The following is an 18,925-nucleotide window of genomic DNA, read 5'->3' as shown; positions in this document are numbered from 1 at the left end:
TGATAGTAAATTATGAACTTGCGACAACTGACTACCACATGCCACATGCAATTTATGAGCCGACCAGACACAATATGCCCTTTCGCTTCACTGAGAATGCACGAAACTTTACGCCACTTCAGCAGCATTCGAAGATGCCACAAAAGAAAGTCCGCCGACAACGACTTGAAAAAACCCAGCAATTACGTGTGCAGTGAAATTCCACTTTTACTCATTCGCCGCTCGCATCATTGTTGTAATAATGCCGTTATAATCTTGACAACTCGCAGACCAACCTCCCAACTCCCACAATAGCGTGTAGAGGCAACAAATGTTGCAACATCAAGACGATGATTACGGCACGGCAATGTGTATGCAACAAATTGATGATCGCCCCCCATTTGTTGGTGCAGCGAAAGTTCAACGGCAATCTCTCACGATGCTGCTTTTATTTCACACAATTTTTCACATTTCTCTCTCTTATTACATTTTACTTCGTTTTTGTGTTTTCTTCGCCCCTTTAATAGGATCTTGTGGGTTTTATGAGTATAATTGCAACTGCAATTCAATTGTCTGCCACTGCAACATTTATGCATATGTGATCATATCACACATGTACATATCCACACACTCTCATGAAGGTTTACAAAGTGCTGAAATAAAAGTATTCGAGGAATTGTAACAGAGCGTCCTCGTTCGAAGAAGTGTTGTCAACATAGTCACTCTGTTGTCATAAGTCCGATTATAATATATCGCATATATGCAGTTCGTTTCGGGAACATTTTTCATAATTTCTATAAGCTAACATGTGATGCGATTAAATTCGGTCAATCTAAACATAGCAACATTACAATTTAAACAAATTAATCATGGAACCAAGAAGACTAATACACGATAATATGTGCAGATTGTTTTATAAAAAATTAAAGGTTCATTTCGAAAAGTCCAATCTATAAGTTATTAATCAGCTCCTTATCTTTGCCTTCGTACAGTTCCTCATTCACTGTAGTATCATTTTCTGTGATTGGATATTGTCCCAAACTCCCTCTCATGCCAATGCCGGAGAGTAATTTAGAATAGCAAACTTTCATGGAAACTCAATGTGGAGGAGATAGCGAGAAACGCCCATGGTGCACTCTATGGATATAAGATGATAGTAAAGTCTATAGTAAATGGGATCTATAGCCTGGCTTCATGTATCAACAGTAGTCATGCCAATTTTGCTTTACCCTTCTTTCCTAAGCAAAATATCATACAGAAAACCGTTGGGCGAATACAACGACGCGCCTTTCTCTGCCCTAAGAATCACTCCAACGGATGCCATTGATATTGAACTGAAAAGCTTTGCAAGATTGAAGGCGTTAAGTGAATTCTAATCAAGGACCTTCGGGCATTGCTCGATATGCCGGGGGTTGATTGATGAAATATGCCATGTACCTTAAAGCTTTATTTGGAGAAAATGTTTAAAGTCACTAAAAGAGAGTGGATGGCGCAGGAACATGCGACTTCGCAACGGAACTTACAACATCTACACAGACGGATCAAAAATGGTTATAGGATTGGGCGCCGATGGGAAAGGGTTGGCAAACGGATCAGAGTGAAATGGAATGCTTTAAGAATATGTTAAAGCTCAGAAGAAAAACGCACACACATTTTACTCACACGGTCTGTTCATCCTTATCTACAAGTTGTCTTCGATATTAAGGAGCTTCGCGGTTGAAGTGACTAGATGAAATATCAAAATTAGATATTAGGTCACTCTTAAAGTTAGCAAAATCGTAGACGTCCTGCTCAAATTAAACCAAACCTCTATTTGGTATTACCAAAGACTAGTAGATATATGGGTGACGTGACAGCCGGTCAGTATTACCTATCGTAAGCTTACGAGGGAATAATTTTATAAATCCTCCTACCACTAGCCGACCTCGTAAATATATCTCTTATCTATTGTATATTCTGCATGATCCCTCACACTTAGCGATTGTAGCTTAACTGTATACATGACAGCACAGGGGTTACCTTATGAGGTCCAAGCGCTACGATAGCTACAGTTCTCTTGCAGGCTCTCCACTTTTATATAATTCTGTTGTGCTCGCGATATAGAAAAAATATAGAATTACATAAAAAGTAGTTGGCATGTCCAGCTCTCGTAAAGGAATGGCAAAGCGTATTTCTGACATGAACAAATGTCAATACCATAAGGAGTTTGGGGAGAACTTAAATGACATACGAGAAATATTAATTGAACTTTTCAAAATCAATTTATTCAAAGAAATATCCTGAGATATTATGATTTTATTTTCAAACCCTTTCAAGATGCTGCTACATAGCACAATAGCTTAATTCATTTAACGGTAGTTTGTATCAGCTAAAAAGAATCGAGTTAGATATAAGGTTACAAAGGGTGATTCATTTCGAAGTACCCTACTTCTTTAAAGAAAAAAAACAAATTTCAAATTTATTGAGGAATGTTTATTATCATTCGAAAGAACATTCTTTGGCATTTATTTTTTGAAGATTATCTCTTTCAAATGTTGACCGGTGTTATGTCTTAGCTGATCCAGCCGTTCTTCTTTTCGATTACTCGTTCGAGCATTTCGACTGCTAGCTGGCGAATGACAATGCAGGAAAAAATCTAACGGTATGATATCACAAGATCTTGGTAGCCAATCGACCGGCCCAAAACGTGAAATTATTTGCTCACCGAAGTGTTCTCACAGTAAATCCAATGATTGATGTGATGTGTGGGAAGTGGCGCAGTTTTATTGAAACCAAAAGTCGCCGAGATCACGAGCTTCAATTTCAAGCGTCAAATAGTCGATTATCATGGCGGTCTTCGTGTACAATCTCACTATGGCTGCTATATTTTCTTTACTACGTGCTGGACGTGGTCTATTCGGTCGTATCTTATCCAATAATGAATATTGGGTCTCAAGATGGGTGATGCGAAAAGTACGCTCAGTAGGCCGATTAGGTTCACCATAAGTTGAAGCCTTTCCCTGAAATGTCAAGCCACCAACACGACTCACGCGTGATGTGTCAAAAAAGGCTATTTAAAAGAGTACCTCTACTTGGATCACCAGTTATAGATTAAAGTGTCTGCTAGCATATTAGTTTGATTTGTATGGCACAAAATAGGAGTTTTTTCATATCACTTCACGCATACATATATCGTACAATTTCAATTATTATACATAATTAATAGAATTCTAAGAAAAACTACTCGCAGCAACCGCCGAGTAAAACTTGGACAATTGAAGGAACTTATCGAGCATTTCTCCATACTGGCAACTTTGGAGTTTTAAGAACATTGAACATTTATTCCTACGTTATAAACATATAGCCGAAATCTGTCATAATTTATAACTCTTTTAGGCAAACCCAACAGAGATCATAGTTTTCACCAGTTGTTAACGAGCTTCAGTACTTTTGGAACGCGTCATTGACCAATTTTCATAGCAACGCTCTGAATATTTGGAAATTCATCGTCATTTTTTAATATACTTTATATGTCGATCGCTTTATTTATCGGTTAACACCAAGTTGCGCTCCACAAACAAAAGAAGGTGGCGCTGGTGAGGGGGTTCAGCTGTTCAATATTTATTGACAGCTGTTCGCTATTTTTAAAAGACTGCTTTGACTTATTTTCACAGCAACGTTATTGTGGTTTTTGCGGTTTCGCTACTCACTCAATTGTGGCGTCAATAGTTTAATTGACTAACGCCTGTGAGAAACAGTTATTAGCTACAACTGTTGAAAAAGTGGCAAAGTAAACGTGTAAAGCACATAATTATATAAGTACTGTCTGTCTACTCTCGACACTCTTCACACATTTACAAAGAAGAATAATAACAAAAAAAAAGTCCGTTTAAACTCAAAGGCAAATATTTGCACGGCTGCCATTGATTTAATTCACTTAAAAGTCGGTGCAAAGTTTTAAAGCAAACACGCACACACACGCATATACATATGTATATATACGCACATGCATATTTGTGCAACTTGTTTATTTGGCTTTTTGTTTTTCAATAACTTTTCAGTCAAAGCAAATGATTGTTGGTAGCAGTTAGCAGCACTGCACAGCACTCCGAACACGCAAAGGAGCGAACTCATAAAGCATCAAATTTCGATTCATCAATTTTCATTCGCTTTGCGACCGCCATGCGTCGAAATGTACGAAATGAAATTTTTACCCCGGCGCGCTTTTCATTTACTTTTGCATACTCACTAGTGCGGCTACCGGTACCGGTAATAAGTTTCTGTATAAACTTCATAAAATAAATTGATTTAAAAAAGTAATACGCCAAAAGGAGCAAACGTCTGGCCGCAACAGCAACAGTGGCGCTAAAAAGTGAGGTTAGAAGCAGTTGGGTTGAGAGCGAAGGGAAGGGGTGCGAATGTTTTCATTCACTTGCTAAGCAACCACGCATTAGATGCGGCGGTACACTGTGAGCGGGCGCAGATCTCTGAATGTTTTCGGAGGAGTTGTAAGGCTCACAAGAACCTCCCATTCGAAGAACTGTAAGTGGCGGCAATTTCAGCAAATGACACAACATCTTTCATGTCATCTGATAGCAATTTCTTATTTCTCGCTTTTTTTCATATCATAAACTTGCTGCTTTTCGTGGCGCTCACATATTCCAGTAGATATTTTTATGCGCTCTTTTTATACTAGTATGCATGTCCGCATGTGAGGCGCTGACAGCAACTGATGCGTCTTGAAAAGATTACTCGGAAGTACAACTTACAAATATATATATGTATGTGTCTGTTTGCGTTTGTAGTTGATATGATAGTACGTCTTCCACTTCGTTTTCTTGAAATACTTTTGGAAAATTCGATGCACATTCCAGCGGCCACGGTTGCCACTTGCTGCCGACTCCCTCACAAGCGCCGACATTCATCAGTTGCCAATCGAAGTAGAGTGTTTGCATAAAACAGGATTTTTCTTGTTCATCTGGCAAATGATGTATAACTTTGCAGGTGGCAACCGTGGCACCTCCTATACATACTGCCATCATATTGTCAAAGCGTATCAAAGAGTGAAATTTACCGTTGATTGACCGTCTTTGAGCATATTTTCTCATTTCTTTACATTCACCTATTTCACCTTTTATGTTAATGAAAGAACGTCTTTGCTTATATTTCTTCTTCTAAGAAACGCACTTTTATGAAATTATTGCTTCTTGTTTACTGTTATTGTATTCGGCCATAATACCAACTTAAATTTTTTTTCAGAATTATTTTATTAAATAGAAATGTATGTGGAAAGAAAACCATGTTTTTATAGAAAAGGAGATTTTGAAATACAGTGTACTAAAAGTACCAAACAGCCCTTACAAAAACTTCATTCCGATCGCTCAGTTTGTGTGGCACTTATTGCGGATGCAGCATCTTAAGGAGAAAAGTTTGTGGAAAAATTTCAAAGTGATATCTCAAAAACTCAAAGGCTAGTTCTCATATATTGGGGTAGACGGGCAGACATTTATATATTATTTATATATATTTTATAGGGTCTCCGACGGTATCCTGCAAGTGTTTAAAACATCGTAGAAAACTTAATATAAGGATATAAAACTGACTATTCAAAAGAAAGGTATGTCTATCTTTAGGGGTAAAATGGGGTATAGTCAAACTGGGGTGTAACAGTAATTCCTCTGGGTAAGCAGTTTCAGTAGTAGGGGCATAACCAATTCCTACCATTGCGTCCTCGCCGCGCATCCTGGAAACGTCAGTAACCCTTGTGTAAGGCGTGGTAGCCAACCCGTATGAAGGCCGAGGTCACGGCTAAAAGAGAGGAAGCTTCAGCGGAGCCACTCCGGCATATTCGGTTTAAGGGTTCGCTGAAGCCTAACTGCAGCGTCTGTTCACCAATAGTACATCGGTCTTATATTGTGTATAAATCTTTCTACTACTCGCCAACTTAAAATGAAACAGCTTTGGATGAAAGACCCCAATTTTAATGACGACCACAGCAACCGTAATAAAAACCTTGCCAATTCGAGAAAAAGGCTTTGCGGAAGATTTATGGTCCTTTAGGCATTGGCAACGGCGAACATTGACATACTTCAGCGAATCAAGAAACAGCGGCTGTGCTAGCTTGGCCATACTGCCCGAATGGAAAAGAGCTTTGAAAGTCCAGTACAAATATGCGGCTTTTCTTCTGTCACATCTCGTGGAAAATCGTATGGGTATCGTTAATCGAGCTCTACTCTACAAATTTCTATTAGGTATCTTATGCTGGAAGGAAGAACTATTCATGGCCATGTTCTTTAAGCCATTTATTCTGACTTCTTTCATGCTAAAATGGAAAGAATCGATTATTGATACAGAAACCAAGTCGAAGACGCTGAATAATTCTCCTACACGCAAATAAGCACGCAGTTTTCTAGACAACGGAGAGGTGGCGATATGAGCCTTCCTAGACAGGCGTCTCACGCAAGCGTAATTAGATAACTAGAGAAAATGAATTTTTCAGTACCAGTACTCAGGATATAAGCTGAAGATAGGATAGCTGAGACCACTGTGGGGGAAACAGGATTCGTACTAATACTAGGATAGGAAGCCTAAGTGAGAGGAACTGTCGCCGTAAACAATGGGATATATCGTGTCCAGTGCTTTTCCCTAGCAAATAGAACCGGATTCCACTCAAATCTGAAAAATCTTGCCTGCATCAGCGTATCAAGAACGTCAGCACTAAAAGTCATGGTGTAACTCACAGCTCTCTACTATATGGAAAGCTAAGTATATTATTCTAGACATAACAGCAGAAGGGTGTCAAAGACGGAAATCCAACTCGCTTCAAAAAATAAAATCCTTAAGTGAAGAGACTGGCCCTTGTGCACTGCACTCAAAACCAGTCGGGAATTTATGCTCTGTTGAGCTTATCTGTTCTGCTGCTTCTAATATGGCGGGACTTGTACTCTATAACGCTATATAACATAAAGAGCTGCACCGCAAATAGGAGAGCATAGGCAGGGATTGCTGCCAATTCCACAAGCATACACCATAAAAAACCGTTAATCGGGGGTTACAACCCCGCTTGTATCCAATATGGTTACAGTCTCTTGAGCAAACTGCCGTTTTAGGTTAACTTACCATCATCAATATAAATGGAGTAAAGCCCTGTTCAAAAATCATGATATTAATTATGTGGAGGCTATGGGAAGTTTTCACCCGATTTTGTCCCTTTAAGACAAAGGGTGATCTATTTCGAGGTTCCCTATTTTTTGAAATAAAAAACACAAAAACTTCAGATTTAATGAGGAAAGTTTATTATCATCCGAAAGAACATTCCATGGCATTTGTTTTTTTGAAGATTATCCCTTTCAAATGTTGGCCACGGCCATGTCTTAGTTGGTTCATCCGTCTTCTTAAACCCAAATGTCGCCGAGATCACGAACTACACTTTCAGGCAACAAATACTCGGTTATCATTTATGAAGAAATATGTACCGATGATTCCACCGGTCCACAAACCACACCAAACAGTTGTTTCTTCTAGATGAAATGACAACTCTTGAATCAAAATGCGGCTATTTTGCTTGTTTACATACCCATTAAGCCAAAAATTAGCCTCATCGCAGAGCAACTTTTCAAGAGCCCATAGATAGAAGCGATGTGACTTGGGAAGGTTGAGCGGGACAGTTTTTGTGCATGCTGTAGTATTTTGTTTGCTATCAATTCAAGATCTCGACGTAAAATGTGCCAAGTCGTCCTCTACGTCAAACCAAATTACTGCAAACGGCGCCGAATCGACTCTCCACGGTCTTCGTGTACACTCCAACTCTCTATGCGGCTAATATAATAGGTTGTCAAAAAAGTCTTGCAGTATTTTCTCTAGTTGGCGCTGAAAGCGCGTAGTTCTAGTTTTATTCGTCGCATCGGGTCATGCTATACCTTTTTGGAAAGCTCATTTCACGCGCTAACACGTGTTTTTTAAGTCGTTCGTGAGTTATAGCGTCGCAAACATGAAGCAAAATAAAAAGAAAATACGGCATATTTTACAGTATTTCACTACGATAAAGGCAAAAATGCATCTCAATACCAATAAAATTTGTGCAGTTTATGGACTTTTTGATAACGATGGGCGAGGCCACGTTTTCGTTCTGGTGTAAGGTGGTCGAAGATGCGCCACGCTCGGGAAGGCCTGTCGTCGAAAAATGCGAATTGGTCGCTGAGTTGGTCGAAAGAGACCGTCATAGTAGCAGCCGTAGCATCGGTCAAGAGCTTGGCATGAGTCATCAAAATTAATTTCAATTTCAATAAAAAAAAATTCAATAAAAATACCGCAAGACTTTTTTGACAACTCATTATTTTCTTTACTGCGTGCTGGACATATTCTATTCGGTCGAATGTTTATTCAATAATGGATGCTTGACCCAAAGATCGAAGATGGTGTTGCGAAGAGTGCGCTCAATAGGCCGATTATGTTGACCATAAGTTGAGCTTTAGCACGTGAAACGTATTATTTACAGAGCGTGAATTTTCGTAATAAATTTGAATGATTTGTAAACATTGTTCAGGCGTAAGTCTCTTCACGATTAAATGCCAAACAATCCTGAACAAAATGCATGACAGGCATGACAAAAGACTATTGAAAAAATAGCTCTACTTGGGTCATCCGCTGTAAATATACATACATTGTTATAAGTAAAATACGCTCACTAGTTTTCACTAAGGTAACTCACATTTTGGCTGATATACGCAGTATAAAGTAAACCGAAAATTCGAAAATCGTTGTATTAGGTACCATACTATATGTCGGCTACGGGAAGCTTTCATCCGATTCAACCCGTGTTTGCTGACAGACATATTGTTAGGAAAGGATTGGATTGACCGATATTATCAATGAAATTTGCACAATTGGAACTCGAGTTCTCATATTCGGTATCTGACTTAACAGTTATAGTTCAATGTTGACAATTTTGGTGATAAGGTGGCCTACTTTAAGCGCATTATTAGGGGAAAGTTTTCATTCATCAGAAATGCTCTTGACCAGTCTAATATATAAATCAGTTCATATATAGACTTTCTTCAAAAATATTTTTTAAACTATACCGTAATATATGAAAATAGGGATAGCAAGACTTGACGGTTTGTAAGAAGACAGAAATATCTCATTCAAACATTTATTTTTCGATCGAATAAATAAAATAAAATATGCTGACTATCATAATTCGGCAGTTGAACATAACAATTTAAAACCCTCCAATCTTCAGTTGCTTGCCACATAGAAGTGAGCTGTAGCAAAGTAGCTACTTTTGCATTGAATTATTGAAATTTCACCTCTTTGAATTTTTATTTTTTCTAATAAAAATTCCCCACATTTTGGAGCTTGCAACATTGTACGGAAGATATGTGAGTTTGAAAATACAAAATACAAAATACTAAATCAAAAATGAATCGAAGAAAAATAAAATTGTCATTTGAATGCAGACAACTGAAGTGAGTATTGATAAAAAAAAATGTTATTTAACCAAAACCTAAGAGGGAAAATATGCAGAGAGTAGCAACTTTTGCTTCACCAATGAAAATTTATTACAAAATATCACAGATATGCACTTGAGACAGGGCAAGCAATCACGCAACGCACAGTTTGAATAAATTTTATTTTTATTTTTGATTCCCTTGCCCTCAGACTTTTGTTACTGGAGATGAAAGCGAGGAATGACTTAAGTGCGGTAAAGGGAGATTGTTGTGCCCAAAAGTTGAAAGCAAAATTTGTGACAATAAAATTCGACCAAATATTGGAATTTGTAGCTAAAGCAAAGCAAAAACATTTCAGTGTCTGTTAGTCTAATTGTATTTGATTAAAATAAATATTTGAAAAATTGTATCCAATGTACAATTGAGGATTTATTTTAATATAACTGTAAATAAATTTAACAAAATCTTCGAGCCACACACAAACATATCAACCACACAAGTATTTTTCGCACAGAGTTAAGAATGAAAATATATATGTATGTGTGTATGTATGTATGCATGTAAGTGTGTGTGAGTGAGTATTGGGTTCTTGAATGACAGTCGTGCGGTTCGACTCTTTAGCAGCGCTATTGAATTTCAAATTGCTTCCGCATGAAATCGTAAACGCAATCAGTCAACAATGCCACATTTGCATGCAACATATGTACACACACGCTTATTGTTGGTGTATATGTGCACTTGTCATTTAGTTGTGCATGTGAGGTCATAAATATTTTGTTTGTAATTCTGCGGTTTTCAGCTGTGCCACCCGAGTGACTGCGCAAACATGCAACACCTTATTTAACAATTTGTTGAACAAATGCGGCTTCGGTTACCGAAATGTCGGAAGAAAACAAACGACAGAAAGAACCGTATTTACGACTATATCAGAAGTTAGCAAGCGGCGCAGAATGAGGGCTGACCGAGAATAATATATATTTTTTCTCATATTGAATAAAATAAGAAAATAGTAAAGGACCCTGTAGGAAATAGATAGAACAGAGAAGCTTTATTATTGTTTTCAGTTGTCAAGTTTCATCATAAATTCATCAAAATCATAAAAAATATATGTACCTATACATAATTGTTAGTCCTTTCCAGGACTACTTGTACTTCGATTTTTGGTCAAGAAATTTTAATTGAAATTGTATTGTATGAGTAAGTCAAGTGCTCCCATATCACTAGCAAAATGTTTTATGATCGACCAAATTACTAAATTAATGGGTTAAGTTAGGTTAGGTCGTGGAATTGATGGAATTTCACTTGGACAGATATTTGCCTTTTTGTTGCCCAAAAACGATTTAAAGTGAATTATCTCATATAACGGCGAAGCGGTTTGAACTCACCACAAATTTATTCAGGCGGTTAATGTCAATCCCAGCCATTTCACAAGGTTCTTCAACGGTAGGTTTGACTACCGAGATATTTCGATTTCAGTCTAACAAAAGTCGGGCAATAGAGGAAAAAGAGAATTACTGAATTAACGGCTTATTAGCTATAGATTTGGTTCACTTTATTTCACTTCTTCTGACTCCTTAAATCAAAATCAAACTGCGTGATCAACGATTTTTCGTCGTAGAAGAAACGATTGCTGAACTAAAAGTTATGTTTTCTATATCAGACTCAACGAAGTAGTTATTAGAAGTCGAAACCGCTGCAGTGTTAAAAATACTTCGAGAATACTTCGAAAGCCAATAAAACACATTTTAACCATCAATTACCAGATATCTAATGGAAGACTGGTATCCAATAGCGAAATATCAAGCTTCAGAATTCCTAAAGGGAGGCCAGGTTTAATACATAATAGTACATATTATACTTTTTCTCACATATTCAGCACCTTTACTCGACTACCACCCTCATATACATACACACATATACATAGGTATCTATAAATATGTAGCCAATTCATTCACATCGTGGCCGGGGCGTACGCCTTTTATGAAGCTGTCACCAATAATGTGAAATGTTGCAAGCGTATATTATGTAGCCATGCAAACGCTTCGTCATATGCCGACATTGTATTTGACACATACCCACATATGCAAATATAGTGGTATCCGTTACCAGTTGACACCTTCGGACAAGTGTAACCGAACACTTTGAGTGCAGATAAATTTACCGTTTAAATATTTCAATTGGCGTTAACCGGCGCAGCTATTTCCAGCTGCACTTAAATTGAGTCTGAAGGAAGAAGTGAGCTAATCGGGTTGTTGTTGCAAGGGAAGTAAGTAGCTTTGATTACTATATATATACTTGTATGTATGTATAAGGTTATATATGCTCAGTGTTTCCTTTAGTTTAGTGGTCAGTTAATGGCGGTCTTCTTTTTCGAGTGAACAAAGTATTTTCGTTTCGGAAAAATTTTTCAGGTTAGTTAAAGTTAGAAAACTCTGAACTACGTCAGTCATAGTTTTCATGGTAAATCGCGAAAATCACTCAGAAAAGGCCGGTGTCGATTGTTCGAGAGAAATACTAACAAAATACGATAGCATTGCTTCGAAACACATCTATAACATCGTGACTAATGACGAATCGTGGATTTACGCGTATGAGCCCGAAAGTAGAACAGTAAATATTGAGTGGTTTATAACCATTTGTTTACCAGTTGTCTTTCAAGAACTCAGAAAAACCAATTGCCGAAGACGAACATCTCTTCACCACGATATTGCGAGCTCACACACACCGACTGAAACAACTGCATTTCTGTGCACTCATCTGCCGTATAGTCTTGACTTGGCAGCGAATGACTTTTTTTATTCCCGTTCGTAAAAAAAATAAGAGGTCAACACCTGAAGAGGGGGTTGATGCGTTAAAAAGGCACTTCTTTGAGATTCCTCAATCAGAGTGGCAAAAGCGCTTCTATTGGTTCAAAATTGTAAAGATCTTAATGAAGATTATTTTGATTAAAATTTGTTTTTGTACTGAACCCTAAAATAAAAAACTTGTTAAGTAGGAAATTTGAACTAGTCTATGAGAAACTTCTTAAATATATTACTATTCTGAGTCCAGATTAACAATTTGCCAAGATTTTCATTTTACTTGTCGTGGCTAAAAATCGACTACTGTCGACAGAAAATAGTAAGACTATTCGTTTCCGTATTTTTTTGTAGGTTGGTATGACTGTCAGTGACATCTGTGCCAAATATCACATCATAATTATCATTACTGTTTAGTATACGCTTGTCTTTCTGAAGTACATAAAGTGCATTCGACGAGTTTTACGATGAGTAAAGTTTTTCAACAAAGAAGTTCCATTAAATTTTATGTGCAAAATCAAATTACTTGTGCCGAAGCGTTCTGAAAATGGCCTTCGGCGATAATTAGTTGTCGCGAGCAAGTGTTTTTGATTGGTACTAATTATTCAAAGAGGGTCGAGAACACGTTGATGATGAACCACGATCTCGACGGCTATCAAAATTAACTGATGAGTCAGAGATCGTTGGCATCATTGGAATATTGGAAATATCAAGTTTTTATTCATTTATTTTTATTATTTCACATTTTGAACCTGAACGAATTTTCAATATCCTCTTGATAATGCTATCCAAAAGTTATTCCATTAGCCAACAATCTGAGTTACCTACAAAAACACCCATTATACACATATGTGCTTATGCAAATTATAAATTTGAATCCTGTTTTGCATTGTTCACTGGGGCACCCAGTAACCCTAATCGCATTGCATATTCATACGGTAATTTTTGTACTTATTCGCATATTTATCTCGTCGGTATGTAAACAATTCTACGATGAACTCTTCTCTTAAAATGGATATACAAAGAATCAGGTGGTTGCATGAACAACTACAAAATGCTAAATAATAGCTCGAACTATACATACACGAGGTCCGTTCGATAAGTATTCAGCCTAACCGCGTGATGGAGCCAATATCACAAAAGACATTGTTGTAAACGGCTACTGTCAACATTTCAATCGAACTAGTAGCGTTCACAGATTTTAGAAATACATATTTGTAGAAGAACAATATTTGATCATTCTTTTGAAACTTAGCGGGCAAACTAGCTCCGAAGTATGTGAACACTCTCCTATTGACCGAAAAAGTATTGTCCATTGTTTGCTGGAATTTTCACGTATTGAAATACGTTAATTGCCTGGAAGATGGCAACACGGCAACAGGGCTCCACTATGCCAAATCAATAAACCGAATTGCGAAAAAATATGGCAATAAAAGTGAGCTTTCATCATGACAATGTGCCGACGCATTTCCTCACCATAGTGTCGGTCAAACTTGGCTAAAAACTGTTGATCCCACGCCAATAATCGCCAGATTTCACCATATGCGACTACTTCTGGTTTGCAAGCTTGAAAAGACACTCGTCGGGCGAAAAATTTATTCAAATGAGGAAGTTACAGCAGCTACGAAGGACAGAAATTTATTTAAAGAAGTTGGTGCAACAATTTATCGGACCGAACTCGTACCTACAAACATATGCATTAGTTACATGTCATTGCTGTCGTCATTCGTGCATGAAACAGAGACTCAACAGTCTCAGCAATGTTAAGGGTCGAACAACACACGAATCATTGGAAAAGTAAGTCAAATAGAGTGCGCATTAATTGCAGAATTGTGTGTCAATGCGTATTGATTTAGCCCGAGTTGCATAGGAAACTATGCATTACATATTATCGCATTATTTTGCGATATTACATGATTGTATGCTGCAAGAAATTTGATAATGGACTCATTTGCTCGCTAGCATGAGCACAAGGAGTATAATCAGGCTAATTGCAATAACAACCTATTTTTGTTAGGAAATAGTTATCAGCAGCTGTCTTTTGTTGCTCTTACTCTACTACTATATTACTCTGTCTCTCTCTCTATTCGACACACACAATATTTTTGGGAGAATATGTAGATTTAATGTTGTATAATTCTAATGTTGGGTATTCAATTGCTGTTGTCAGGATATATTCAGTCTCATTATTACGTCCCTATTAAATTCTCTCGTGCAACAAGAGCAAATCCGATAACCTATAATAGGCATGGTAGATATCCTCGGCTTTTGGTTGAAAAGGCCGATTTATTCGTTTTATTTCATTTGTGGATCCATTGAATTCTAAAATGCCCAGCGAGCAAGTGGCTAGTTCAATAAAAGCGCTTAGTTATAGACCCGATCACACAGAGACTTAGTAAGATGTGGTTTTCGAGTTCTTTGTAGACCCAGTGTTTCATGTAAACTCAATAAAAGAAGATATCCGTTGTGACAAAAAAACATCTGGAAATTTTAATTAAATTTCCCAATATTTCAAAAAAAATGTTGGACTGTCCTAATTATATGCCAAATATGAGCGCATTTTGTCAACCAGTATGCTTACAGCACCTACTTAAGGCGATACACAGTAGTACGTTACGATTTTTACAATGGATAAAATTATTGAACAAAGAATTTGCCTCAAATGTTGTTTTTCTAATCAAATTTCGTCTGCGGGGTTATTGCGTATGTTGGAAAAAGCTTACGTTGATTCGGTTTTAACGAAAACACAATGGTATAAAGCCTTCAAAGACGGTCGAGAGATCGTTGAAGACATGCCTGGTTCTGGACGACCTATGACCTCTTCAACTGATGAAAATATTAAAAAACTGAATGGTAGGTACTTGAAAATCATCAGGCTCGACTCGTTCCTGTAAATCATTTTTCAAAACGATAACCCTAAATAGGTCTCTTTGGACAGGCTTGATCGTATGAATTTCGGTCCCACATACAAGGAGAGCATTATAACTGCAAATGAGACATTGGTCTATGAGTTTGACCTCCAAAGATATCAACAATCATCGGAATGAAGGGAATAAACAGAAACTAAAAAAAGCACGGCAAATCCGCTTAAAAATTCTTTTTTTTTCGATATTCATTGTGTGGTGCATCATAGATTTATTTCAGAGGGACAGACGGTCAATAAGGAGTTCTATTTGGCCGATTTGGGTAGTTTGCGTGAGAACATCCGTCGAAAACGTCCGGAATTGTGGAAGATCATTTCATGAATTTTGACGATGATAATGCACCATTGCATCGAGCCAAAATTGTGACCGAATTTAAAGCCAAAACCATCGATCAACCACCGTATTCAGCAGATTTGGCACCCTATGATTATTTCTTGTTCCCCAAACTGAAGTTGCCTCTTCATGAAACCCGTTTTCTGTCGATCGAAAAGATAAAACAGATCTCGCTGAAGGAGCTGACCGTCATCCCAAAATCTTGTCAAAAGTGTTTCGAGGACTGGAATAATCGTTGGCATAAGTGTACTACATCTAGTGGGGATTACTTTGAAGGCGATAAAAAAAATATTACTGATTAATTATATAGCTTACGTTTTATATATAACTTCTTTTTATTTTTTTTGTCTCAAAAGGACTTCATGTAATGTCACCAATAGTGTGACGTATCAACATTGTACTTGTTAGTATTATGACATTAAATATCTTCAGGTGAAATAAATAAAACTCTGAATTCAAGCACAAAATAATGAACAATTTTACTATATTTTAAATTGCAAAGTATTAAACCGCCCGTAGAAGAATTAGACTAGCTTTGTATGCTTATTAAATTCCTTAATAGAACATTAATTCTTCAGTACTACAATATGATATTTTGCCAACTACGGTATTTACACTAATAACTTCCGCATAACCACAACAAACTAAATTTAATCGCACTGGCAAAAAAAAAGGCAGGAATTCTAAATATAAATATTTTTCCAGGGCAAACGCTGCCAAATAACAACAACAGTGACACAAGTGCAGAGAAATGATAACAAAAGCAACAGATGCGCCCTGCCGACTCGGCAGCACAGGGTCCAACCGACAGCCCAGCGGCAATCAGCAAAAGGCGGAAGAGGAATAATATTTACACAAACCTTCTTCCACCGCATACTCGACGGTCTTCGGCTGTTGGCTGCTAACCGCTGCCAGCGCCAGTGTATTAGCATGCAAAGCTTAAAACAAGAAGAGCGAAAATTGAATGAAAAACATTTTAACGTAATCCTGGAAAATCCCCAGGAAAAAATATGCACATTTCAAATAAAGAAATAAGGAAACAATAGAAATGTAAAATGTAACTACAAAAACAAAAGCAACAAAGAATAAAAATAAGATCGCCAATGGCACAGCACTGCTTTGGGCGCCTAAACAGCTGTGAGTACCATGGTCAGTGGTTGCAAGGGGGACGACAACTATCTGCAGCCAACGAACCTCGACTAAATTGAAGAAAAGCTATGCGTCCACAGCCATTTAGCTAAAGCCAACACCAACGTCCCACTGAAGGCGGCCGCAACGTAAGCCGAGCGCCATGAGCCAAAGCTAACAAAAATATGCGTTAGTACCGTTACAAACGCCAGCTCGTACTGGTAGCCGCACTGGCGAGTTGAGGGTTCCGTTTCACCTGAAAATGAGAATTCAACAAAACCGCTCAGCTGTATCTTTGCCGGGCAGCAAACAAAACAAGGCTTGTTTATGGTCACGTGGAAATGTGGCGTGGCAGGGTCGCTACGAGTACTCTATAATATGTGTGTGTCTATGTGCAACAGTGTTCCATGCGTAATATCGCCTTCAATTGCCTGCAATGCCATATGATTGTTTAGAAGCGTAGAAAATGTTGTGAAATTCAATTTTGAATCTCGTCCATTTGATGCTGAGCGCATAGTTGCAAAACGTTTTGGCTTCAGCCGCTAGCCGTTAGTGGCAACATTGTAGTCTATTCATTTTAAGCGCCAACATATGTATGTATTGCCGGAACACTTATTTACCTACAGTGGCAAGAGTGTGAACTCGTGTACAACAAATAAACGGATATGGAATATTTTCAACCAACGCACAACCAGCTCTGCGTGGCATTACATAGAAATTTGTTCACATAACCACTGTTTGGAAGAGCTTAAGGAGATTTAGTTGGATATTTGCATAGTAAAAATGTGCAATAAGCGGGATTAATCGATTGAAAATAATATACGAATATTGTCTGTCGGCGCTCTCACCAAATATGCCGAGTGCGATTCAGGCGTAACTCAATTGATTTAAAAAAGAAATCTAGCGAAAATATAATAAAGATTATAGGTATTTGCCTGCCTCGTTGACTTTGTTGCTCAGACTCAGGCAAGCTGAGCAATTCGGCGATTGCGGGGCTGAGCACTCTGAAATTCTCAAACACTTTGATTTCATTCCATAATACATAAGCAGATTACCAGGTCGCCGAGCCTGGCCCTAGCTATCTTGTGCTCACTAAAGCTATTTATCTTGCTAAGTCAGGTACTTCAGTCACAGCTGTAGATTTGGAACGACTGGGAGCACCGCTGGCTTCTTGCGATTCACTAAATACTACATGCTTGGGTCTCAGGCGAGCTCGGCAAGTGCTGGTCGGCTGATAGTAACTGTGCAATAACATACGTTTTCTACCCCAGGGTAAGTCGTAAGAAATTTAGAGAGCTTCTCGCTCTCAGCAAAACTCTTCTCAACACTGAACGATCGGAATTCATGCGGTAAGATTGAATATTTTACCGAATACCAGTTGCATCAGCTGCTTGGAAGAAGATGAGAGAGAATCATCTCAACACTTTTCTCCGAATATCCCCTATCGCTGGCCATCTAGAGCCATTTTTTTCATTAGAAAACAACTGACGAATACCTTGACGTTTAAGTTTAACCCAGGAAAGAATAAATCACGCCTGTTTTTTTACCATGGTTGGTAAAATCGATTGTGAAGTCTTTGAACACAAGGTTCCATTAAAATAAATTTTAGGCGACTATACCAGTGCAGTTCATTCTATGCAAAAAGTCGTCGCCTTCTACTCAGATAGTCAGTCATCAATCGGATCATTCACTCTAATTACAAATGAGTAGGAATCTTTGAAAAGAACTGAGGCATGGCTACTGACATGACTGGAAGCGAAGCACCCAAAAAAGCTTTTCCTTTTTGTAATAATTGTTTAGTACATCGGGCGGAAACCCATATTCTGCAGCCGAATTTCCAAACAGTTCAAAATCTTGTGTGAGGTCGCAAGGTCTCACCAACCACACGGCAAAACAGCTTCCTAGAATAAAGAAGTCTGCTAGTAAAGGTAATAATGGGCCTATGTTCGACCAATCACAGATTGTATGAGGATAAAGGAAAATTCTACTGTTTAATCTTCTTTTTTACATATGTGATAAGATTAATATGATTTTGACAAAAAAACACCCAGAAAAAATAATTAATACAGCAGCTGCTTAAGTCGGTTCACCTCAGTAGTGTGTTGCGATTTTTACAATGCATAAAAATATCGAACAAATAATTTGTCTCAAATTTTGTATGTCAAACTAACTTGCGTGTGCAGAATCATTGTGAATATTGGAAAAGGCTTACGGTGATTCAGTTTTATAAAAAACACAAGCTTTCAAGAGGTACAAAGCCTTCAAAGACGGTCGAGTGATCGTTGAAGATAACCTTCGACCTTTTCAACTGATGAAAATATTAAAATCGTGAAGG

General features: G+C 37.8%; 1 protein-coding gene across 1 annotated transcript in view; it reads right to left on the bottom strand.

Moving 5' to 3' along the window:
* Positions 1 to 929: 929 nt before the first annotated feature.
* Positions 930 to 18,925, bottom strand: part of LOC126762535 (sodium channel protein Nach) — a 63,658-nt gene continuing 45,662 nt past the window's right edge. The window contains exons 11-12 of the mRNA XM_050479395.1: positions 16,323 to 16,400; positions 930 to 1,063 (exon numbers count right to left, since the gene is read on the bottom strand). Of these exons, the coding sequence (XP_050335352.1) occupies positions 930 to 1,063; positions 16,323 to 16,400 (212 nt within the window). The remainder of the gene's footprint in view (positions 1,064 to 16,322; positions 16,401 to 18,925) is intronic.

Source organism: Bactrocera neohumeralis, chromosome 2, assembly GCF_024586455.1.
Source record: "Bactrocera neohumeralis isolate Rockhampton chromosome 2, APGP_CSIRO_Bneo_wtdbg2-racon-allhic-juicebox.fasta_v2, whole genome shotgun sequence".
Lineage (NCBI taxonomy): Eukaryota > Metazoa > Arthropoda > Insecta > Diptera > Tephritidae > Bactrocera > Bactrocera neohumeralis.
The sequence above is the reverse complement of the archived record's forward strand: the minus strand, read 5'-3'. Positions and strand labels throughout refer to the sequence as shown.